Source organism: Euprymna scolopes, chromosome 4 (assembly GCF_053919585.1).
Source record: "Euprymna scolopes isolate OS-2025 chromosome 4, ASM5391958v1, whole genome shotgun sequence".
NCBI classification, from domain to species: Eukaryota; Metazoa; Mollusca; class Cephalopoda; order Sepiida; family Sepiolidae; genus Euprymna; species Euprymna scolopes.
In genome coordinates, this window is record NC_136485.1 from 180,901,081 (window position 1) to 180,926,976 (window position 25,896).

At 34.4% G+C, this 25,896-nt stretch overlaps 1 protein-coding gene across 1 annotated transcript in view; it reads right to left on the bottom strand.

Annotated features, from left to right (window-relative positions):
* The window catches only part of LOC145272771 (echinoderm microtubule-associated protein-like 2), a 224,363-nt gene that overhangs the window by 197,710 nt on the left and 757 nt on the right, over positions 1 to 25,896 (bottom strand). Inside the window, exon 2 of the mRNA XM_080127047.1 lies at positions 3,596 to 4,087. Coding sequence (XP_079983173.1) covers positions 3,596 to 4,087 — 492 coding nt within the window. The remainder of the gene's footprint in view (positions 1 to 3,595; positions 4,088 to 25,896) is intronic.

Below are 25,896 nucleotides of genomic sequence, written 5' to 3' on the forward strand. Positions count from 1 at the left end.
TATAAGTTCCAATAACGCAAAAATAGATAAGACGATTAAGTGGACAAAGTAACAGCCAGAACACTTAAAATGAAACTCTCTGTAACTGTAGAAACATAAATGACGTCCCGTGGATGATAAATGCCTCATTTCTGACATTGTATATATATATATACTTGAAGACATTGAAAGTAATAGAACTAGCACGTATATCTTAACTATACCTGAGTAGTCTCGTAACCCTACCAGACCTGAGCTACTGAACCTAGTTTGCCCGTGTGCCTGGTCTCCTGGGCAAAATTGTGAAAAATTTAAACGCGTTAGTAATTTTTTGCCTTTCATCTACCGCCAGTATTCAGCCTTCGCGTGTCAGTCCACTCAACAGGTGGAGCCCTTTTTGATGCACAGCCCCACTTTCATCATTAGAATTATCATCACTTTTTCCTTCATCGATTTATTCATCATCACTAGCGTTACTTGATTCAGAAACATACTCCTCATCAAATTCGCCTTCGTCTGAATCAGAATTTGTCACTTTATCCAACACTTGTTGCACCGTGAAACTCCTCCGTCTTGTTCTTTTACCTGTCGAAATGCGTGGTAAAATATCGTGTTTTACTTTTTATCTTCACTGGGGTTATTTACATCCGTACTCCCAAATCATGACATCTGGTATCATGTGCCTTAATAGTCTAGTATCATTGCTTTTATCATTTGTTATCGATATAAAATTTCCTTTAACTATAGACAAATATAAGATAATTTAAATTAAATTCTAAATTAAAATATAATCGCTTTGGTTGATCTAAAGGCTAAATTGGATTAATAGGTTGCAGTGCTTCTAAATATAAAATGGTTTAAGTCTGTCTCTACATTTCTTTATATCTCTAAGGTTGTGGTTAATTATTTGTCTGTCCATTTGTATTGCTTAATATTGCACTAGACTTCTCTCTCTCTCTCTCTCTCTCTCTCTCTCACACACACACACACAAATATATATAACTACTTCATTTACTTATATAAAATTAATATACGAAAGTATAAATTTATGTGTAAACTTTAAGTATTTACTTCAAAAGTGTTCAATATGTATGTAGAGCTAGTTAGTAAGTTATAACAAACTTCCTGGATGTCACGTTAAATTTAGATAAAAACACATATGAACCCTACTTAAAAAATAACGCTACTCCAATTTACGTAAACCCCAAGTCCAACCACCCACCATCAATTATATAGCAAATTCCTAACTCGATCGTAAGTAGACTCAGCAATAACCCAAGCGACGAAAATGCATTTAACAGGTTAATGAAACAGCCCTAAAAATAGCGGATACAAAAATATCGATATCAAATATAAGCAACAAAACACCAATAACTATAATAAAATTAAAAATAGAAGAAAAAGAACTATACTTTGGTATACGGCCACATATAATCAAATGTTAAAAACAAAACTTGGCAAGAAATTTCTAGATCTTATTGAAAAACACTTTCTCGCAACCAACTCCTTACACAAAATTTTTAATAAAAATACCTTGAAGTTATCTTACATCTGCTGCGAAAATTTAGAGATGATAATTAAAGAACATAATAAAAAAATATTAAATAAAAACAATGTAAACAACAACAAAATAAACAATAAAAATATAGACACCATGATAAAAATAAAACTAACACTAGCAGAAATAATAATAATAATAATAATAATAATAATAATAATAATAATAATAATAATAATAATAATAATAAACCAACCCCGGACAAGAACAACCATACTAGAAATAAAAATAAAAATACTAATAACGAACAAGATAAATGCAACTGTAGACACCGCACACTTTGCCCACTTCAAAATAAATGTCTAACCAAAAGTGTAGTTTACCAGGCAACAAGATTTGCGAAAAAAACCCCAAACAACAAGAAATATTACGTAGGTATGACTTCCTTAGATTTCAAAACTCGATATTATGATCACAAAAGTACATTCAACAATAAAAAACACCGTATGAAAACAACGCTAGCAAATAAATACTGGGAGCTCAAGGAAAGCGGACATTCGGCGGTAGTCGAATGGAAAATAAGACAAGCTACCACATGTAGAGACCTGGACGACCCATGTAGATTATGCCTTCATGAAAAATTTGCTATCCTGTACTTTAAATAACCCCAAAATCTATTAAACTGTAGAAGAAAAATAGCGAACAACTGTATTCACAGGATAAAATTTACTCTAGAATAGCGATACAAAATAATTTTAAAACTAACAAAAACAATAGAAAATAAACATGAATATACATAAACTATCACACACACACACACACACACACACACACACACACACACATATATGTACATATATATATAAACTAACATACCCCCCCCAAAAAAAAACCGTAACGTAGATTTAAAACAGGCCAAGAAACTAGATATCCAGGCTAAATAGAGCACGCACAAAGGAACAGGTCAACCAGAGGTTAAATAGGCCTTTGTCCGGTAAGTGCATCTTCATTGGCTGATAGGAAGGGCGCGGTGGATATTAGAAAACTGATTAGTTAACTAAAATCTCAATAGAAGGTGCGTATATAAAAAAGACAGACAACCACAAAATTCGCGCATAAGCCTGGAGAGTCTTAGAGTGGATGAAACGCGGAATATTCAGTGTAGCTTAATCGCCATATATATTTTATAACTTACTATATATATATATATATATATATATATATATATATATATATATATATATATATATATATATATATATATATATATATATATGTAATCAGTCCACTGATGTGGCTTTCTCTCCTCAAGAGAATTTTTTTAATTAAAAGGGATCAAAACTCAGGAAGAAATAAAATTGTAGTTATGGGATATATACACTGAAGTAATATCGTAGAGACTAATCACGTTTAAACTAAAAGCCACTTTTTGATTACAAAAAAAAAAACGGTAATTTTAGATTAACGTTAATAGTCTCCAAGATCTTCAAATGATGTTTCGAGTGAGCATGACATTTCGAGTACGTTAGTCGGTAGGTCCCATTTCTAATTTTTTCCAGATCTGTATTGTTGGTCCCTACTAGCCAGTCTCAACGTAATCCTATCCACGTAGTCGGCACTTCAATGACATTCAAATTGATAGATCACATTATTATTATTATGGTGACGGAGGTAGAGCGTATTTTCGAGAGGACGCTATTAACAGTTTTGCAGAGAGTACAATACACACATTCGAAGCAAAATAGCAATTTTCAACTGTTCAGCTGATTTTTATGGAAGATTTCTTACTGTCCCTAACCAAAGAAAACAAATGTAAACCAGACATCGTATTAAGTTTTATTGTGAGGAAAACATTTATTTTTCTTTTGACGACCAACATAATCACGTTAGGATTATGTTTTTTTTATCCAATTTTGTTTGGTAAAAAAGACTGAGACTAGCAATATCACGTTTGTGTGTTTGTGAGGGGTTGCAGAGAAAAAGAAAGGGCGAACCAATATATTTAGATCTAAATTATAAAATCTAACAGGATAACTTTATATGTTAGAATACACTTAGAAAGAGGAGTGAGTGCAACTGTCCCGCAGAAATTAAAGTATGAGTAAACTTTTTTCTCACCTGTTGTTGTTCCTTGCGAATACCATACTTAATATTTCTATTGAAAGTTCGCGTGCTTGAGACGAGGTAGAGATAACCACCACGGAAATCAGATACACTTTTCACTTCATGACCGTCCGGGTAACTGAAGATAAACTTGACTCCATTCGTAGTGACAATTTTGGTGTTGAGCCAAGTCAATAAAGAGTCTAAGGTTGGAAAACTCTTTTGGCTGATGGACACAATCAAACCCGACGAGAACGGGTCCCCGTTGCGGTAGAAGGTGACCAGCCGACCTTTGCGGTTTAACTTCTTCGGCTCAGCTCGTTCCATCGGCGTCGTCTTCTCCATTGTGACGGGATATTCTTCATACCGCCGCCGCTGGCTGTTCGGATTAGCCTCGTTATCGTTCAGTGGATTAGGGCGGTTTGTGTTACTTCCGGCCAGACTGGAGTCCAAAGTTGGAGCGATCTCGTTGTTGGGTATAACAACGTCCTCAGCCACAAAAAGCTTCTGAAAGAAAACGACATAAAGGCGATAATCAAAATAATAAAGGCATTGTAAAAAAATATTAAAAAATAATACAGTTTCTAATAAATATTTTATCGAAAAAATTAGTTGATCTTGGTATAAGTTTTAGGTGCATTCCTGGTAAGAAATTATCGGATCGTAGTTATGGCGAGATAGAAAATTAAGTCTTATAAACAAAAGAATTTGTATTATGTTTCTGAATTTTGACAATTTGTATTATTTGGATTGTTCAGACCACTGTTCTAATCTTGAGCGTTATTCGCACAACATTTTGGTCGATATAAGCGGCAAACTGCTTCAGGTGTATTTTGTCGAACTTGAGATAAATTACTGGATAAAATTCAGCCGGAAGTTAAAGGATTAATCCTCAATGTGGTCGATACTCAAAATACAATTGCGAATTACTTAGGACTTCCATCCATTTATGGCTGACAGAACGAGGTCGTTCGACCTGCGTGGATTGATTTAGATTTAAAATAAAATACTCAAAATAATGTGATGTCACAATTTAAAAATGACCACTCATTTATTATGATATTTTTAATATCATAAGGCAAAACTCCCGTTGAGATAGAAAATGTCTAGTAAGTTATTAGTAAAGTTTTGAATAATATGCATGCTTGTTTGTTTGAATAAAGAAATGTTCATATCATATGTAACTTATATATATATATATTTATATAAAATGGGTTAATAAATTCCAACGAAAGAAAGATGTATATTTAAATAAGGGAGTAGTCACCAACAATGTGTATTTTTTAACATTATTTTATTATTCCGCGTCTTGGTTTTTCATTGAGAATTATGTTTGGATCATTGTAATAATGTTTTTAAGTTATTGAAATCGTTTACGTACGTTTCAGACGGTCTGATGCGTCATCGTCAGAAATTATTTTCAAATATATATATATATATATATATATATATATATATATATATATATATATATATATATAATGCTTTTATTATAATAATTTATTCAATACATGTTGTTAGAAGACTGATTGCTCACTGGCAACAACAACATGCAACGTTTCATGGTTTCTTAGTGTAAAATTTTCATAAACAAAAGAATGCTAAACAAAGGGAATCACCGTCTTTTTATATACGTGTTTGGTTATCGCTTTTCAATATAATCGTTCATTGTATTGTTGCATCGTCTTCTGGCTGTAGATCGACTTTTTAACTCAACTGAATAGAACTCATGTATGGAGACACAACGGAGAGTTCTTTTGGCGGTTTCAAATGTTTTATTGGAAAGATAAAGGTCATAAACGAGAGGAACGACTAAAATTAATTTTTTTGAAAAGATGTGGTTAAAATTAATTTCTTCGTACTTAATTTTCTCACTTAGCATAAAAATGGTCATCAAGCGGACAAGCTTCGAGAAAATATTCACTTAGATTTCTACATTGTCGGACCGAAATTCATCGAAACACTGTCCCGAACACGCGATGTAATTTCTATCTAATATCATCGACTCTTGTTTCTAGCTTGTTTTTCTAGGGAGCTGACTATGGGTCTTCACATCAATCACGCTAGGTGCACTGGGTCTATTTCCATTTACTGCTAGGTTGTTCTGACATGTACTTAATATAACCCTTGGTAAAATTCATATTAGTTAGCATTATCTCTATTTACTAGCGTAGAGTACCAACATAAAACATTCATAAAACTACCTCCATAAATTTCCAGCATTCTCTGATTCTTTCGATCACCATTACAAATCACTTTGCATGAACACAACAGCCGTTTACCATTGTGTTCTCATTAATTGAGACCAGTGTTTTTATCTAGAATTTGAGTAAAAATACCCTCAGTACACACTGCCATTTAAATTGAAGTTTAAATAGTATTCTGCCTCATTAGTATTTTTGTTACACAGTCATTGGAGAGTCATGAAAATAACCTTATGTAAGTCATTCAATAATTAACGTTTTAAATTTGTAGGGACACTCATTGCACCAATGTTATTTCCACACTTCCAACATGGCCCAGGTGGATATTTTCTCTGTTTCTTTCCCTGGATATTTTTTTGAAGTCGAATTTTTCTTTTTATGGATCTTTTTAATATGCGACACTCCGCTTTCCTCTATGTCCCGACTGTCTTGTTTCAACGCAATAAACCATTCACAGTCTTCCGCTGAGTTTTGTAGTTTTAAATTCGGTTCGTTTTCGAGTTTATTTAAAACACAACGCCTGATTTCAGCGTCTTCATTTAAGACCAGCCCTTGCACAAATATTAAACATTTAAAATTATCTGCTAATAATTCCTCCAGTTTAAAATCGTCGCAATGCTTGTTCACTATACTTGCATAAATAGTGTAGTCGTTTTCTTCTCTTCTAGTAACATTTATACATTTATATCACTTATGGAAAAGAGAGGATATTTTTATTTTTTTCAATAGCGATCCACACAGCTATTTGTAGAAAATGCGTTATGTTTATCGTCCGCTTTAGTTAACTGTGTCGCCTCCAGAATTTTTCGTTGTTCCTCCTCTGTTTTCATCAATATTTCCTCGAAGCGTTTCTGTTGTTGAAGCATTTTTTCTTCAAATACTTGTTTAAATCTCTCTTCTATTTCTACTTGCTGAATTTGCTGTTTTTGCAATGCGAGATTTTGCTCTGCCTGGAATTGGAACAATTTCAACAGTGAATCTTTGAATTTCGCGTCCATTATACGAATTCAGTTTACAATTTACGCTTGTATTAACTAAATATTCCACAGTAAAACAAAATCAACCAAGTTTTCTTTCACAATTCTTTTGTTTGAAGAACAATGGTTTAGCAGTCCTTTTGTAACTTAATTTGTTGAACGCTATGTTTCTAGTAAGACTAGAAACAATCCAGCGAAATAACATTTGTTTAACGTTTTTTTTATTGCACGCGTTTTTACTTAGCAAAAATAAAATCCGTCGCTTTAAATATCCGACGAATTCGTATTGGAAACTTTTTTTTTTAACCCTCTTTGCCTTTTACAAAAAATGACTTGATTCTTTACGCGTTTGCTAAGCACAAATAACGTACGCGAATAATTATTTTTCACGGTATGTCTCTTTTAGCGTGTTTTTTTTCAAATCCCAGATGTTATCAAAATAACGATAAGCTAAGACGGTATTTGCTAGTTGGTTTTGGACATTTAACTTTGCAGAAGAAAATTCTTACCGTAGGAAAAATGGCTTCTGGTGAAGAAAAAAAAGACCCCTTTTCCCTTTCTAAAACACTTGGTAAGTGTGTTCAATTATTAAATAATTGACAACATTCGCGTTTTTCGCTGTAGATTTTGGTAGCAAGTTTTTTCCCATCGCCAAATTACTATTGTAGTAATTAATTCGCTGTTAATCCTTGCGTATCCAAATATCTGTTGAAATGACGAAGATTTTCTGTCGTAAAGATTTTACGAATCTTTATTCCAATCACTTTTGGTGATTCTCTGCAATGACGATCGTTTCGATTCCTTGTCACCAATCTATTGTGTCGTGGAACCACAGTGAAAATAAGAACAATCAAGTGGAGGTTCAGTTAAGGAACAAATGTCACTAGCGCACAAATACATGTATTTGGTGACTTTAATGTCCACCACAAAAACTGGCCTGGATTCTCTACTTACACAGATGCAGCGAGCAGTACAACTCATAGCTTCACGATATCTCACTCCCTATCACAAATTGTTACGTTTCCAACTCGTTTCCCTGACCAGCAAGAACAACACGCACCACTTCTAGATCTGTTTTTGACCACTGTCCCCGATGACTGCATAACGAAGGCCCACAGCCCACTCGGGAACGCTGATTATGCAGTGATAATGGTTGAAATCGCCCTAAACTCTAGAACCAAAACTGGAGAGCCAGTGCTCAAAACAACGAGATATTATAAAAAGGCAGACTGGGAAGCTATCAGGGAACTAATAAGAGATGCCCCATGGAGAAATATTTTTTCTCTTCCTGCTGAACAGTGTGCAAACGAGACCACTGACTGGTTCAAAACTGCAATCGAAGCGCATGTTCCCATGCGGAAATTTTATAGCAAGCCCCACCCCCCCAATGGTTTACGTCGACTTGCGCAACTGCCATTGCTCAAAAGCAGCATGCATACCGTATGTTTAACCGACATAAGTCCAGTTCAAGCAGACTGAAGTATATAGAAGCTAGAAATAACGTTAAGAAAGAAATAGCGACAGCTAAGAGAGAATTTACGAAAACCACTAAAAAGCGCATCGAGGCACAAAAACTATGAACTCGAGCCTTCTGGAAAATCTACAACAGTGTAGTAAATAATGGACAATCAACAATTCCCTCACTAACCAACAATTACGAGGTTGTCTCCTCAGCAACCGACAAGGCTAACATGCTTGCCAGTCGGTTTGCCTCCAACTCCACACTGGACCCTTCCAACCACCCCCTACCTGACTTTCCTATGCGGACAGACGCCACGCTAGACGATCTGAAAACCACCCCTGCTCAGGTGCATGCTATCATAAAAAACCTTGACACTTCAAAAGCATGTGGAGCTGATTTTATCCCAGCTGTGCTATTAAAAAAGTGCTCAGCCGAAGTAGCTCCAGTTCTCTCCAAACTCTACAACAAATGTCTTAATGAAGCTTATTTTCCGGACTGTTGAAAAACTGCTTCTGTGGTACCAGTATTCAAGAATTCTGGCGAAAGAACTCACCCATCAAATTATCGTCCCATTAGCCTCCTCCCACTTTTTGCCAAAATATTTGAGACCTTAATTAACCATGCTCTAGTCCATCACTTTACAGATGCTAAACTTCTGACTGACCAACAATATGGATTTAGACAAGCCCGTTCCACAGCAGACATCCTAACTGTAATCTCTGAACGTATATACCATTCACTGGACAAAGCGGTGGAGTGCAGAGCGGTAGCTCTAGATATATCTAAGGCTTTTGACAGGGTATGGCATGAGGGTCTCCTCAGTAAAATAAAATCATACGGTATCACTGGACGAATACTTAACATAATTAAATCCTTCTTAGATAAGAGAAAAATCCAGGTTGTCCTCGACGGTCGTACATCTAAACAATATGATATAAATGCGGGGGTGCCTCAGGGTTCTATCCTTGGACCTCTATTGTTCCTGATATTCATAAATGACCTCCCCGACAAAATTGCCTCTGAGATGGGTATATATGCTGATGATACTACACTCTATGGCAGGCACGACAGGAAGACGAATGAACACATTTCCAAAGAAATGGCAGAAACACTAGAGGAAGACCTCCAATCTGTGGTGGAATGGGGACAAAAGTGGTTGGTCACGTTCAATGCTGCCAAGACTAAACTAGTTTCATTCAATAACTACAAGAAACCCTCTCTACCACCTATAGCAATGGCCAACGACTCTTTAGCTGAGAGTCCATCTTTCAAACTCCTTGGCCTAACGTTCCCAGGAAACATGAGTTGGAACAATTACATTGAAGGCATTGCCAGGGCCGCTGCAAGAAAGGTGGGCTCTCTCTACCGTGCTAGACAACTACTAACACCCGAAAGTATCCTGTATCTCTATAAGGCCACCATTCGCCCATGTATGGAGTATTGCTGTCACATCTGGGCTGGTGCATCTGCTACTAGTCTCTTGCTCCTTGACAAGGTTCAAAAGAGAGTCGCAAACTTGATAGGCCCTGAACTGGCATCTAAGCTTCAGCCTCTGTCCCATCGACTAAATGTTGCATCCCTCTGCCTTTCCTACAAGTATTTTAGTGGTGAATGCTCTGACGAACTGCAATCACTTGTGCCCCCACGACGTGAGCACCCTCGACAAACCCGACAGGCTGCTAAATCCCACCCCCATACTGTAGAGATCCCTAGATGTAAAAGATCTTTTTACTCCAATAGTTTCTTCCCCAGAACCGCTAGACTCTGGAATTCCATTCCAGGTCCCTGCTTCCCCAACAGTACTGACCTGCAGAAGTTCAAGTGAACCGACATCTTGCTGCCCAAATCCGTACATAGTACCCCAGTAGTTGTTGCCCCTGATAGTAGCCCCCTACACCACAGATGCAATTTGCCTTGTTTGGGGTGAAAATGTAATAAAAAAAATGTATTAACAATAATGTACAAAGATAGGAAAGCGTGTATATCTGCTGGGCACTCGGCTAGCAGTTGAAGTGCAGTCGCATCTCTCTCATCGGTGGTGGAATTACTAGCGCTATTTATAGTGCTAACCGGTGTAAATTCCTCTGATCAAGGAAGGCCGGTATAACAGTTATCAACCATAATGCCTTTTTATGTATCCTTTTGGTAAAGCACTATTTGTCCATACGTGCTCGAATCAGGAATTACATGTCAAAATTCTATCAATTTGAGATGCAACCCTTTTATGCAAAATGGTACTTTTTTTCCATCCAATATGCTTGTACACCTTCTGATGCATGGCGTCTTCCAATTTGGAATTTTCCTATGTTGTTTTTAAACTGCCTCCTTTTTTACTTTCAGTTTATTTTGCGTTTGCTTAAGCTTATTTTCTTTCTCATTCTTCATATTTTTCACTCACACAGCACTTCCATTATGCATCTTTTTAACACTCCAAATATCACACCAAAATGTTATGCATTCTTTTGAATTTGGTATTTAATTTACGTAATTTGACCTTCTATTATCATTTGTATAACTTCTGCTCCAAACCAAACAGCATATGCTCTATAAACTATTTATTTTTCTCTTCGTATCTCTTCATCTTTGCACTTTTACTAGCTTTCTTTGTTTTACTGCTTCTAGGGCGGTTTTTATCCTCTTTCTTTCTTTATTCTCCGTACTTTCCATTCAGTTGTTTGAATTTCTCTGTCTTATTCCTTCCCAGTTGTAATCCTCTTTCAAGCATGTTCACATTTTAATTTATTTTATATCATCTTTTATTCATCTTGTCCACCTCAGTTCATTTATTTTCTAGCGTCCACTTATTTTCAATCCGATTTCTACCGCAATCCAAACACTTCTTAACTACGATCAAATTATTTGTTTTTGTGATGGTCTTGTATTTCACATACTTCATTACTTCATTTATTTTGTCTACCTGAAGCTTGAGTTTTTTTTTCTGTCTCGTTTCTTTTACATGATCTTATCACTTCTCTTTCTTTCCACCACTATTTCTTTACGGTTACAACAATCACTCTCACTTCCTATTCCTTGACAACATCTCATCAGTTTCTCCACAATTACCAATTATTTTGTCCCTTCAGCCACGTCTTCCACTTTATTCTCTGTCATTTCCTCATTAATCTGTACATCTCCTTTGTTTACCGTATCATTACCCATTACTTTTGCGTCCACCTTCCCCCCTTCCCCATTACTTCTATGTTCACCTGGCTTTTTATGATATTCAATTCCAGCAATGGTAATCATTCATTTTGAGTTCCAGTCTTATTCACGCAATACTTTGAGTTGACATTACATTCATATGAAGTTTATTGAATTTTAGGTTACACAGACACCGGTGATTTTTTTTGAGACGTCATCTTTAGTGGTTTGAATTCGGAATTTTCCTTCTAGATGGTCGATATCGAAAACTGTCGTGCATCACCTACACAGAGCTATAGTTTTAAAACTCCAGTTACTCGCCTGATGCATCCCCTCCTCTCAGTTAAACAAGCCCGCCATACTTAGTGACTAAGCCACACCAAAATGCCAGAAGTCGGATTAGATTGTCAGAGGATATAGATTTGAGCATGCATTGCAATTATTTTATAGGAGAGTGGGAGCTCGTCTCCACTTTAATTCCTGGAAATATGGCAACCATTAAACCTCTTCTTCTTCTTTTTCTTCTTCTTCTTCTTCTTCTTCTTCTTCTTCTTCTTCTTCTTCTTCTTCTTATTATTATTATTATTATAGTCCAAACTTTTTAATATTTTTAGCTAGAATTTTTTTGGACAGCTGGTCAGTTACCTTGACGTTAAACATTTAATCCGTTCAGATTCACAAGTTCGACAAAAATGTTACTGAGTTTGACAAAACTCATCTGAAAAAGGTTGGAGGTGATGTCGGCTGAAACCGTGTGAGAATAACACTCAAGATGAGATCAGTAGTTCTAACCATCCAAATAATCCAAATTATCAATCCTCATCTCAAAAGTAACATATTTATTTAGCACCATTTTATCATCGACCACATCCTTTTTTTTTATCAAACCCGTTTTTTTTTCTTTTCCTATTGACTACCTGTAAGGTAGGCAGCATCTAAAAATCGCTTGTTTGTTTAGTTCGCCGAAACCGTCCCTACCATCATGACAACGACTACGACGACACCATCACCACCACTACGAGATCTGGATTTATTTGTTCTAGTCCATGCTCACATTGACTTGTAAAATCAGATAAGATATTTGCTTGATTAATTTACCCTAACACATGTCGAGTCACAGCTTATATCAGTTGCCCATCCTTTCAAATCCATATGTTGTACATAGTTACCAGTGAAGTATTCAAGTACTTTCAATGCTTTTCAGTGGAAGTGTAGATCTTGTTCTATCTCTTGGGCCTTCCCAACATTTCCGTTCCATTCTCTGTGATACCAACTGAGGTTGGTACATTTTTTGTAGGCTTAGATGGATATTCTTTTATGGGATTTTGCTTAAATATCTATCCAACCTAAGCACGTCCCACATTCTTTTCTATACTTCTAGCAGCGTCAGCCCAATTCATCCAACCTGTGGTTCGTAAGTGTAATCGAACTATGTGAATTAATTTCGGCATTTGTAAGTTTTTTTTATTAATTTTTTAAATATTTGTGGTGCTTTCTCGAGTGCAGCAATTCATAGAATCTCAATCCGTCATTTCAGCCTAATTCTTCGTAAACTTTTCCAAGTTCTGTGTAACTGTTACTAGTGTTCCCACAATCATTGATATTAACGTTACTGTAGTTTGTCTATGTGCTAGATTCCTATCAGTTCAAACTCCTTGTAATTATTTAGCTTTTCCGTCTCCGTGATCTTCTATTTTCTATGATTGTCTATTTTCCACCTTATTATCACGCCAAGTCTTCTTGCTTGGGTGATTTTTTCCGATCATATTTTCATCTCGTTTCAGTGAATTTAGTGCCTTCAATTTTCCAATACTGTTTTTACGATTCTGAATTTTTTTAGATAAGGATTGAGTATTCGTATTATTTGGATTCTTCAAATTACTGTTTTTATCTTGAGTGTTATTTGCAAAACGTTTCGGTTAATGCAACCTCTGACCTTCTTTAACTGTTTAAATGTTTGACTGCAGAGTAGATTACTAGAAGTACCCAAAAGAAAATATACAGTATTTGACCTGTTTAATTGATATTTGGGGGAAATATATAGTTAGCTTGGTGCTATCAATCGCTATAATATTACACCTACAGCTGATATGGTTTCGTCTGTCGTAAGGGTTAATTTAACCAGGATATTATCAGTGAAATACGTGAGTTTTGGGAAATTTGTCAACGCGCATTTAACCGTGGCCTTCGTTATAAAGATGGCCGCTCAGCTGAAAAAATGACGTCATCGCCGAGGCCCCAACAAGCAAGATATGTGGAACTCTTAGACTGTCAATAATGAACAGTAATTTTTACAGACAGCGTTACAAAACTTCAAAATTGGATTAAAATAAATAAAGAAAGAAAGAACACGATGATTTATACTGAAACTCATCTAATATTAATAATAAGAAAATAAAAAAAACACAAGTTATTTGTTTAAGTATATTAGCAATTGAATATTTCGTTGTATTATAGATTTTAAAGATTAGAATGCGTTCTTTAATTACTTATAAATTACATTTTAAAAAGTGAAGGAACACGATTTGATTTGAAATAAACTTGAAGTTTATTTAATATAATTAAATGAAAATTATGCATGTAAGATTATGAATATTTGAAGCAGAACACAAGCAAAACATTTGATATGAGTTAAGACAATAAACAAATATTAAAATTAAACTTTTTTTAAAAATCAAAATGAATATTTTTTAATCAAAATGAACAATATTTTTTTTTAATCAAAATGAATATTTTTTAATCAAAATGAATATTTTTTAATCAAAATGAATATTTTTTAATCAAAATGAACCACAATATTTTTTCAAAATCAAAAACAATATTTTTAATAAATTCATGAAATATTGCACAGTAAAAAAATAATTAACCTAAAGAAAAAATCATGTTTCTTATTTAAGATTATTTCACCACATAACAGAAATAACATGCAAAATCATTTTTTTATATCCATATTTTCAGTTTGTTAAAATACGTGGGTTTCTATTACTGTACACATAGATTCGAAAAAGTTGTCAAAAAACAAATATATAACAAATAAATGTTATCAAAGGCAAGATAAGTTACTTTTCTGCCAAACTGGATTTTTTTTTTGTGTTTTTATTCAATGTAACATGTTTATTCAGCTCGAAAAACATAGTGTTTACCGATGTATTCGAAAATTCAAGATGGCGTCTCACACCCTCTTTAACACCGTAAGTTTGGAAAAAGGTGTTATAAATGAAAAACTATTCAAAATACTATTAAAAACCCGCCGAATATATGTCAACCTATGTCACGGTAACATATATTGAGCGAGTTTTTAACAGTATTTTATCCGTTTTTTTTATTTATAACATCTTTTCCCACACTTACCGTGTTAAAGAGAGAATCAGACGCCATCTTGAATGCTCCAATACATCGGTAAACACTATATGGTTTTCGAGCTGAATAAACATGTTACATTGAATAAAAACACGAAAAATATTTGGTAGAAAAGTAACTTATCTTGCCTTTGATAACATTTATTTGTTATATATTTGTTTTTTGACAACTTTTTCGAATCTGTGTACAGTAATACAAACCCAATTACGTTAATGAAATGAAATGAAAAGACCACGAGTGAACGCGCGTTTTTTTTTTTTTTAGTTTAGTTTCATATATATATATATATATATATATACATATATATATATATATATATATATATTCATTCAATAATTACAAGAAACCCTCTCTACCACCCATAGCAATGGCCAACGACTCTTTATCTGAGAGTCCATCTTTCAAACTCCTTGACCTAACGTTCACAGGAAACATGAGTTGGAACAATTACATTGAAGGCATTGCCAGGGCCGCTGCAAGAAAGGTAGGCTCTCTCTACCGTGCTAGACAACTACTAACACCCGAAAGTATCCTGTACCTCTATAAGGCCACCATTCGTCCATGTATGGAGTATTGCTGCCACATCTGGGCTGGTGCATCTGCTACTAGTCTCTCGCTCCTTGACAAGGTTCAAAAGAGAGTCGCAAACCTGATAGGCCCTGAACTGGCATCTAAGCTTCAGCCTCTGTCCCATCGACGAAATGTTGCATCCCTCTGCCTTTTCTACAAGTATTTTAGTGGTGAATGCTCTGACGAACTGCAATCACTTGTGCCCCCACGACGCGAGCACCCTCGACAAACCCGACAGGCTACTAGATCCCACCCCCACACTGTAGAGGTCCCTAGATGTAAAAGATCTTTTTACTCCAATAGTTTCTTCCCCAGAACCGCAAGACTCTGGAATTCCATTCCAGGTCCCTGCTTCCCCAACAGTACTGACGTGCAGAAGTTCAAGTGTAACGTGAACCGACACCTTGCTGCCCAAATCCCTACATAGTACCCCAGTAGTTGTTGCCCCTGATAGTAGCCCCCTACACCAAAGTGGCAATTTGCCTTGTTTGGGGTGAAAATGTAAAAAAAAAAAAAAAAAATATATAATAAGTATTTTTAAATTTTATCTTTCTAGCTTTAAAAAAAAGTTTAAAAATTTTATCAGCCGGCATAATTTATTTTTAAATATTGAAAAATTTCAGGAAAATTAATTTTTGCTAGATTTTTAAAATACGTGTTTTAAAGAATCGATGTTGTCTCGCATTTTCATTAGTTTTGTATGCTGTAAAAAATTTTTTAATATTAGCAATTTATTTGAAGCTTCTTCTTTTGAATGGTAAAAAATTTAGGATGATAATATTGAATTAAATTATAGTTACATCGTGTTAAATACAGAGGGGAGCACGTTAAAACTTACTTTGCTGAATGGAGATGGTGTAAAATCTTTTTTTTTTTACTGCATTATAATTCTTTATCTTTCGGAAATGAAAATACTGTCACTTTTTGGTCCTTTATGAGAATTTCCTCAGCAATTTGGAACGATGCACCGTGAAGGCATTTTAATAAAAAAAGAAATATTACACTGACTCCAAGACGTTATGAGTGCCTACCGGTGACTACCGGTGTCACCAGTAAGGACTATCCGTGATGACGTCAGCAGATTAAATTATTTTTGCCCACCGGCCATCTTGTCTTTTAAGACGGTCTTGATTTAACTGTTTTGAATGCATGAAATATTTCTATATTGAGTATAAGAGCTTGTTTTTGTCGTTCCGTTTATTCTGAATAATATTCGTCAGAGGAGATAGGATCTAGGAAAAGTTTGAGATAAAATGACGATAATGATTGACGATTTGCATGAATTGTCGAAATGATGTTGGTAGTTAGAACTGCTGTACTGCTTCTATCTTTTAAGGCAGGGATGTGAGTTCGCCTTTATCTATTTGCTATCCTCCAAACTGAAGCTGTTTAGCACCGAATATACATTTAGCCACGATTTCCCTTGAGCGCAGGAGGCTTCAACCTCATCCTAGACGACAACATCTTACATGAACGATGCGGCCTGAACCGGGACCGGTTCTTCACCTGTCCCGGATCTCGGCTTCCGTGGGCACGCGAAAAAGGTCTACCTTTGACAGTTCCAGAGGCTTCGACGCCAAGCAGCGTTTTCGATTTGAGTGGCATCTCCGTAGAACCAGCTTCCCAATGGTCGTAAACTAGCCCACACTACAGGGCTTCAGGGCGGCCTTAGATAGACGGGTTATCATGAAGAAAGAGAGAGCCTGTTTGTTCTGTTCAACTATAGGTGGCGTTACTGTATGTCCACCCAGTTACGGAAGCGCAAAATGTATATAATGGCACCCTTGAAATAAAAATAAATGTATTTGTTATATTTTAATTTTAAACATGTTTTTTTTTTTTTTGCAAACATATTTAAATTTTTTTTTCAAACATATTTACGTTTTTTGTTTTGTTTTTGCAAACATATTTAAGTTTTATTTTTCCAAACATTTACGTTTTGTTGCTGGTTTATTTTCAAACATTTACGTTTTTTTTTGTTTTTACTTTTTTTTTGCAAGCATAAACTATATGTTTTTGCTATATTTTTCTTTTAAACATATTTATGGGTACAACCGTTTTTTCCGCGAGTATTGTTTACGCTCTTATAATAAAAAAAATCAACATTTTTTCTTTTATCTTTTTTTATGGCCCCCCCTTTTTTCTTAATTTTTTGCACTTATTTTACCTTTTCCGCGAGTATTTATATATATATTTGAAAAAGGATATTGTAAAACCTGAATCTTACTTGAAGCTACTATCAAAAAATTGCGCGGTACAATAAGTGCATAAGCAAACTTTTTAAAAAGAAAAATATTTCAAAAATATTTAGTTTATACCTGCACCCCCCCCAACCGTAAAAACAACAACAACAAAAACGTAAATGTTTGGAAATAAACCAGCAACAAAACGTAAATGTTTGGAAAAATAAAACTTAAACATGTTTGCAAAAACAAACAAACAAAAAAAAACATAAATATGTTTGAATAAAAAAAAATATTAGCCGAGTTTGCCAGCATGTCTATAGGAGTGGTGTCCATCATCAGCGCTAGTATTTGTGCTGCGCTACCGGAAAGTTTGTCCAGCCACAATCGCTGCAATATTTTCTCGAATATAGTATTTCGTCCTAGTTTTTATGACAATCACTCCACACGAGGCATGAAGCCATCTGATGAAAAGAACTGAATAAAACTTCAAAGTAACAAAACTAGCCAACAAAACCACAACAATTTTTCTCTTGCCCGAAAACAACCATTTTTCTCTTGCCTGAAACATCGCTCATAGAATTTGAGGATTAAAAGATAAAAAAAAGCGAGAGTTACGGAGTTGGCGAAAATAAACTTAATCTATACTCTATAAGTAATAACCAATTACATCCACATCAAAAGGATGCCACAGCACCTTTCGATGTGTCCTGCCGTCGAGACATGTTAATAAACAGATCTCATGGGATGACTTCTTCAGACCGACCCATTATCCTAATGATGGCGTCTTTCAGAGCATCAAATAGATTAACTAATGGAACGTTATCCAACAGATTGGTCACTTTATCCACCAATTTTGAGGGCAAGTATTCTATCAAACCAGAAAATTTTCTTCTCTGCCAGATTATTTTTCTCAGAATATAATGCTTGCAATCGGGTTAACCAGTCCTTAACGGTGCTAGCGTTAAAAGTAGCAGACAGTAATTTGCCGAAACTCCAAAAACATCGTCAGTAGCAATAGTATTAGTAATGCACGTTAAGAAGGAGAAAGAGAGAAGGGAAGGGAGAGCGAGAGAAAAAATAAATGAGAAGTTTCTTTTTATACTTTACTTATTTTGTTCAATTATTTTGAGTCATGTGGTTTCCAAAATATATATGCATACAGATAAAATCTCATTCTTATATATATATATATATATATATATATATATATATATATATATATATATATATATATATATATATATATACAAATATTATTGAATAGCACGGAATTATTCTGTTTTACAATTTTCCTTTTTATCTTCTCCAATCTCCGAATAGTCCTTTTTGTGTTTTTCTCGAAATTGTATATGTTGGATCCATAATCGCGAGCGCTTTCGACAGAAGTACTTCTAGCATCCTCAGGCATATTGTAGAAATAAATGTAGGGATTGTTTTTTAAATTTACTTATATATATTTTTTTTTCTAGTCACGTGGTAATTTGTTACAAGTTAAGTGGGCGAATTTTTTCTTTTTTTTTTTGCATATATTAAACAGATTTATATATACAAACACATATATACATTATTAAACATTTATCCCAAACATTTCAAAATGTTCCGGCTGCACTCATAATTAATATTATTTATTCGAGGCTTCTTTTTTTTTAATGTACAGTGCTTCGAGTATTCTTAGTCTATTTACATTTCTCTAACTCTGCAATACTCTTGTATTTTCAACCATAATTCTTCGAAATTCCGAATGTAGGCAGCCATGTCCCTTCAAATGTTGTGATATGGAGCTAGAGTCAGAGAGGTGGAGAGTCAATCTTCGCGACAATGTGTTAGTTGTTGAACCAACATAGCTACTAATATTGGAGATACACTCTCCTATTGGGCAGCTAAATTTGTAAACTACATTGCCTCTTTCCAACAGGTCATTTGTTTGTGAAATGTTGTTTTTCATTACAAGGCTTGTTGTCTATATTTTTTTTATAATATATAATAAATTTTATTTTTTTTTATTATTTTTGGGAGCCACATATCTACGAATTATATTTTTAAGAATACTCTCATCGATTTTTGAGTTTTTGTCCAACTGGTTACGGTAATATATATTAACAGGTTGATAATTTTCTTGAATATTACTAATCTGATTCAAATTACTAATGGCTAATTTTATTTCTTAATCTACAATAGAGTTAGGGAATTGAATATTTACTGTTTTATATTTTTTAATTCATTAAAGAATATTTTTTTGCTAGAGGAAATCACCTTTGTGCGGTGTATAAGATTCCTTATTATATTCGTTTTATAGCGGAATGGCCATTCACATTTAAAATTTAAAATACAGGAATTAATGGATGTAGGTTTTTTAAAAACGGAGGTGATAAATTCATCGCTACTAAAGTCAATGAGGACGTCTAAAAACGAGATTTTATGATTAGTACTTAATTCATATGTAAAGTTAAGAACTGAATTATTCTGAAAGATACCCTTTAAATATTCTATTTCCTCTGTGTTATTGACAAGAATTAGTATATCGTCTACATATCGAATGTAAATAGAAGGTTTCTTTATTAAATTAAATACCTTGTTTTCTAAATCAGCCATATAAAAATTACGAAATGTTGGTCCCAATACGGAACCCATTGCCACGCCATCCACCTGTGTGTATATATTTCCCAGATGATCAAAGAACGGGGCTTTGGTTGTATACATTACTAATAATTTTTTTAGGATTACCGAACTCATTTTAAGTGGAGGAAGGGTCGGATTGTTATATATGTTCTTTATGATAATTTCAATGGTTTCGTTCACTGGTATATTTGTAAACAGATTTTCAACATCTAAAGAGGCGATGATTTTATTATCGATTTTAGTTACTTGTAGAATCCGTATTAGTTCTTCCGTACATTTTACACTGTATTTACAAGGTAAATACGGTGTGATGAGTTCGTTGATTTTTTTAGTTAAGTTATATATTGGTGTTGTCACCTGTGAAATTATGGGACGAAGTGGGAAATTAGTTTTATGTTTTTATGTTGCCATATAAATATCCAGGTTTATAATCTCCAATTATTAGGGGGAGTTTTAAATTATCTATTACAGCATTATTCGCGGTGATAAGTTTGTTAACTTGAATTTTAAGATCATTAACAGAACTTTTTTTTGAATTCTTAAATTTTCTGGGATCATCCAAAATTGATTGGAGTTTACAAAAATATTCAGTTTTATTAAGTAATACATACATATTGGTTTTATTCCCTTTTCTAATAATTAAATTTGGGTGTTTTTTAGTTCATTGGCAGCCTTTTTAAAATTATCAGTTAAAATAGTTTTAGATTTTTGAATCTATTTTTCATAGCCTCAGCTCTAAGCATATCCTTAATATCTGGATATGTAGTAATTTTCTGTTCGTTTTCTAGGTTAACAAGATTTTCATATAAGAGTTCTATTTCGGCCTTTTTATTTTGGTGGTTGTAAGTCAAAATAAATGAAAATTAGGCCCGAGTGCTAGAAATTCTTTTTGATGCTCTGTTAGTTCTTGGTTAGAAAGATTAATATAACTTTGCGTTTGTTGGAGGAGTAATATGTTGCCCTTGTACAACGTGTTCAGTTTCTTTTGTAAAGTGATTCTATGTAATTGATTAAGAATTAAATAATATTAATTATGAGTGCAGCCGGAACATTTTGAAATGCTTGGGATAAATGTTTAATAATGTATATATGTGTTTGTATATATAAATCTGTTTAATGTATGTCAGCCTTTATATAATATCTCGTTGTTTTGAGCAATAGCTCTTCAGTTTTGGCCCTAGAGTTTAGGGCGATTTCAACCATTATCACTGCATGATCAGCGTTCTCAAGTGGGCTGTGGGCATTCGTTACACAATCATCGGGAACTGTTGTCAGAAACAGATCTAGAAGTGATGCGTGTTGTTCTTGCTGGTCTGGGAAACGGGTTGGAAACGTAAACATCTGTGATAGAGAATATAGAGAAGCTATGTGTTGTGCTATCAGCTGCGTCTGTGTAAGTAGAAAATCCAAGCCAGATGCTATGGTGGACACTGAAGTCACCAAATATATGCACTTGTGCGGTAGTGTCAAGGGAATGTGCTGTATCTATGCTGTCAGAGACTTTGTTCATTAGGGTACAGTCCTGGGTCGATTGAAAGCGGTAGAGAAAATAAAAGTAACTAATGTTATGTTGCATTTTAAGTCTAAAGCACATAAAGGCTTGATCGTCCGATTCTAGTTTTGTTTCTCTAGTCAAGGGGATGGTGTTTCGAATCTAGACTCCAAGCCCGTGCATATGTCTGTCAGAATCCTTACAGCAGAGTGGGATATATCCGGGCCTGTTAAAATAGCTAGAGAGGATGGAGAAGTGTAGGTTAATCTCACTTAGTGCTAAGATATCCGGAGTGTTTGGTAGGAGAAATGCTTCAACATCATCTAAATTAGTTCTAAGCCCACAGATGTTCGTAAATGCAAGCCTCAAGGGAGGAGGCAAGTTGGTTTTGTTTAAATTTTGTCCTAGTTTAAGCGTAAGTTTTTATTGTACTGTCATTTTCAGTTTAGGTAAGGAGTGCTGAACAAGTGGTGATGCAGAATGCCAGAAATGCAGCACAAGTAACCCATTAGCTTATCTTCCATCTACTAGGATTGTGACCTCAGGAAAGTCCACCGGGGATGAGTGCAGGGTCCCTTTCCATGCGCGACATGGCACTACAAACATCCTGATATTATACAACTGTTGATAGAGTCCCCGCTCTAAGCGCTACCAAAGACTTATGGCTTCTGCACTACCAGTCGGAAACAGCAGCCAGGAACTGTCAATCCGGTACCCCCAACCCATCAGACGATGGTCAACCCAATCTACTTGCACTGGCATTATGGCATTCAAGCACTCCCAGGTGGCTAGTTTAGAGGGATGGAATGTGTCGGGAGAGGGGAAAACGGAATTCGTTGTCCTAGTCCGGAAACAAAATCGACCACTGAGAGTTTCTGTCGAATCCCTGTGATTCGACCTCTGTGCGTGACTAATAAACAAAGAAAGAGTATGGAAGCCGGGCGATAGACAGTGCCTATCTACTTCTTAAGCAGTTTAGGTTTGCAGACCGGTAATTTGTTGGAGTCACCAGCTCTAGGAAGGTTGTTATCCAAGACTGGAGAGACCTCCCTCCCCTTAAGTTTAGCTTCAGAGTTTTCCTTCTCCTAGACGGATGACCTGGGAAGATCTACGGGTCCGTCAGCACCGAGAGGGTTTGCCCCGCGCCTGGGTCCTAATCCAGGTATTTCTGCGACCCCGCGTGGGTAGTTAATGTTACTGAGTTAGTTTGTAAAGGTTATATATCTACTGAAAAATTACACTCAAAGTGATTAAGGGACATTGCTATTTCATTGTTACTGGATGAGGGGGTGAGTAAAAGTTTATGCAGTGGTAGCAGCTATATTTGCAACAGGTTTTGTTGGAAAGGAGTTAATATATGGTTTAATATTTTTTCTTTAAATTTATAATAAAAATTGTTTTTATATGTTGGCTTAGGAATAGGATAACGGGTTATAGTATGGCTTGATATTAAGAATTAACTAAAAATTTGTTGCCCAAGCTCTGGATATTTTAGACGGCAGGAGGGTTTAGATGTATATTCAATAAATACAAGTAACGTCGTTTTTGTTATGAAGTACAATACAGTACAGGTATAATTGGGAGTAAATTATAAACTTTGGCGTATTCAGTACGTATAATTAAGTCAATAGATATATGGACAGATGTCCAGTAGATGCGAATATATGGAAGTTATAGGTATTAAGTATGCTTCCACTTCTAATGAAGATATCTTCAGCTTTCGTTAAAGAATCAGGAAGTTGTATTTTGCATTACAGAGTATCGGTTCAGTTTTTGTATTTATCATCGCAAAACTAATGAAGAGACAGCTATTGCTATGTAATGTTGATAGATGTAAATCTAAGTACAGACTATAGCTTTACCTGCATAAGAGTAAACTAATGCATGCCTTGGAGGTAGAAATGTATAGATGTTTAGTGATAATGACTTCCAATTGGTCAGCAAGCGAAGGTTAAGGGCTGAACGCTAAGGATCCCCTCCAAAAGCGTGTGTAATGTATGAGTGTTAGTGGCAGCTTGGGTAGTAGAGCAGATTGTTAGTTTTCAGGGGAGGATTAACCTTACAGAATACAGTAGAATTAATTATTAGAATTTTGAGTATCAATTAACGTTTAGTTAGAGAAAAAAGAAGAAAAATTATTTTTTTAATTTAACATGCAAATTAGACAAAGGCAGTTGTCTTGGAAGTAAAGTATATATTGGATACACGTAGCAAGCCAGAAGGGGTGTTTATACCACAATGAGAGAAACAATTAGTATATGGCGCGTCGGAATTCGTAGTTAAAGACAGTCAATTAGGTCAGGTACAAAGCATTGTGTATCTATTCAGAAATAGTCTTAGTGACGTATCTAAGATCACTGTATATTTCATGTACAAATATAATTAAAAGTAAAACAAACTATATTCAGTGGTTTGATATAGAAAGCAAGGAAGCCACATTTTTAATACAAACGAGCATATAGTAATTCTAGATATCAAGTATATTACTTAAATAAAGTCCTATCTTCTTCTCCTGTAGAGAAAATAAATCCCGGTTTGTGATAAATTCAGAAATTTACTTTGCCTAAGCTTTTTATCGCTAGTTCACTTGGAATATAGAAGGGGTGAACAGTGCTTTGTCCATTTGAGGGCGGGGTGACGAATTTCAGCTTAAGACAAGAGAAAGTTCGCAAAACAAGAAAAATAAAGACACAATAAATAAATATAAATAAATAAAACAAAACAAGAGAAAAACAAAATAAAATAAATAAACGAGGCAGCATGTTAGCATTTGTGTAGGATTAAGATGAATTTTTAAAAAATAACACTTATCGTTTGTTTATGATCATGGTTTCCATGCACCATGGTTTCTGCAATTCATGTTTGCGATAAAATCCGGGTTAAAAGATTTAGAACTGAACAGCGTAGGAAATGTCTCAAAAACAGATTAAATCAAATGCCTTTTTTAGTTTAAGATCACATTTTACCCACATTATTGTCATAATACTTCATTGTTGTGTCCTAAGATTTATTTTGAACTGAAATATTGCCATTATGAAGATTATTTATATAGATAGATAAACACTCACAGTTTTGTAATTTCGATACAAATTTACTCATCTTTTAAATAGGATTCAAAGAAATGAAACGAAAAAGGAAATAATCTCAGCTTATTAAAAATCAAAATGATCTCGTTTAAGGACATAAACATCTGAACACAAACGTTAAATACTTGGTCACGAAATAAAATAATATTGCAGAACAGAATTATTTGTTGCATAAAAACCATCAATGCGTTAAAAATTGATAACAAATAATAGTTAATTAATAGAATGCCTTTCTTAGAACCAATACAAAAGCAGTATATAAAAACATGGTGCGTGTATTGTGTAAAGTTGCATTATATTGAAAGAGAATGTTTTGATTTTGCTTTTAGTGCAAAATATGGGTTCAATTCATACATTAAAAAAGTTAAATTACTCCATGAAGCCACTTGATGTAAGGAGCTAAACAAAAATAAAGTAAAAATAAATATACCTCTTCAAGTAAAAACTAGCCAACGATAACTGTTAGATAATTAGATTCTGACTCCAAAAAAGCAATTCTTCCTTCTTTGTCAAAAAACATCGCCCATGAAATGTGAGGAAGGACAAAATAAAGAGAAGCGAGATTTACAAGACTGTTAAAAGTAAACCCACGACCCGCTTTATACTTGCCATAATTCTATAAGTTTTATCCGTTTGAAAAAGAAATAAGGACAAGAGAACCCATAAAAGCAAAGGATATTTACAAACAAGAGGTTTTTAAATAAAAAAAAAATACTAGTGGTAAGAAAACTCCGAAAGATTTAAAATAATTGTAACCTGAAGAATTAAAAAAAAAAAAGAGTAATCTCTCGTTTTAGAAAAAAAAAGAAAGAATAACAAAATTTTTTTTTTTACATTTTGAGATAAAATAATCTAGCGCAATTTGTTATCCAGAGAATGTTTAAAAGAAAATAGAATTCGGTCTACAGAGACACTCACCCAGAAAGAAATATAACGGAAGGGAAGAGCAGCAGCTAAGATAAAAAATAGTCTCTGAATAAATTAGACTTATAAAAGACAGTTTTTATTGAATTTTATATTATGCTTTTCTTCCAACTTTGTTTAAGTAAGACTTCTGTTTTTCTTAATTTGAAATAAAGGCAAAACCATTAATTCTCGCATTTAGATAATAAGAAAGCGTGTGGTTTTCATATACAATTACTTTGGATACTTTGGACGTTCAGAGTTTACAAAGTTTAAAACTTATTAGTGTTATTTAATGCCGAAACATAAAACAATT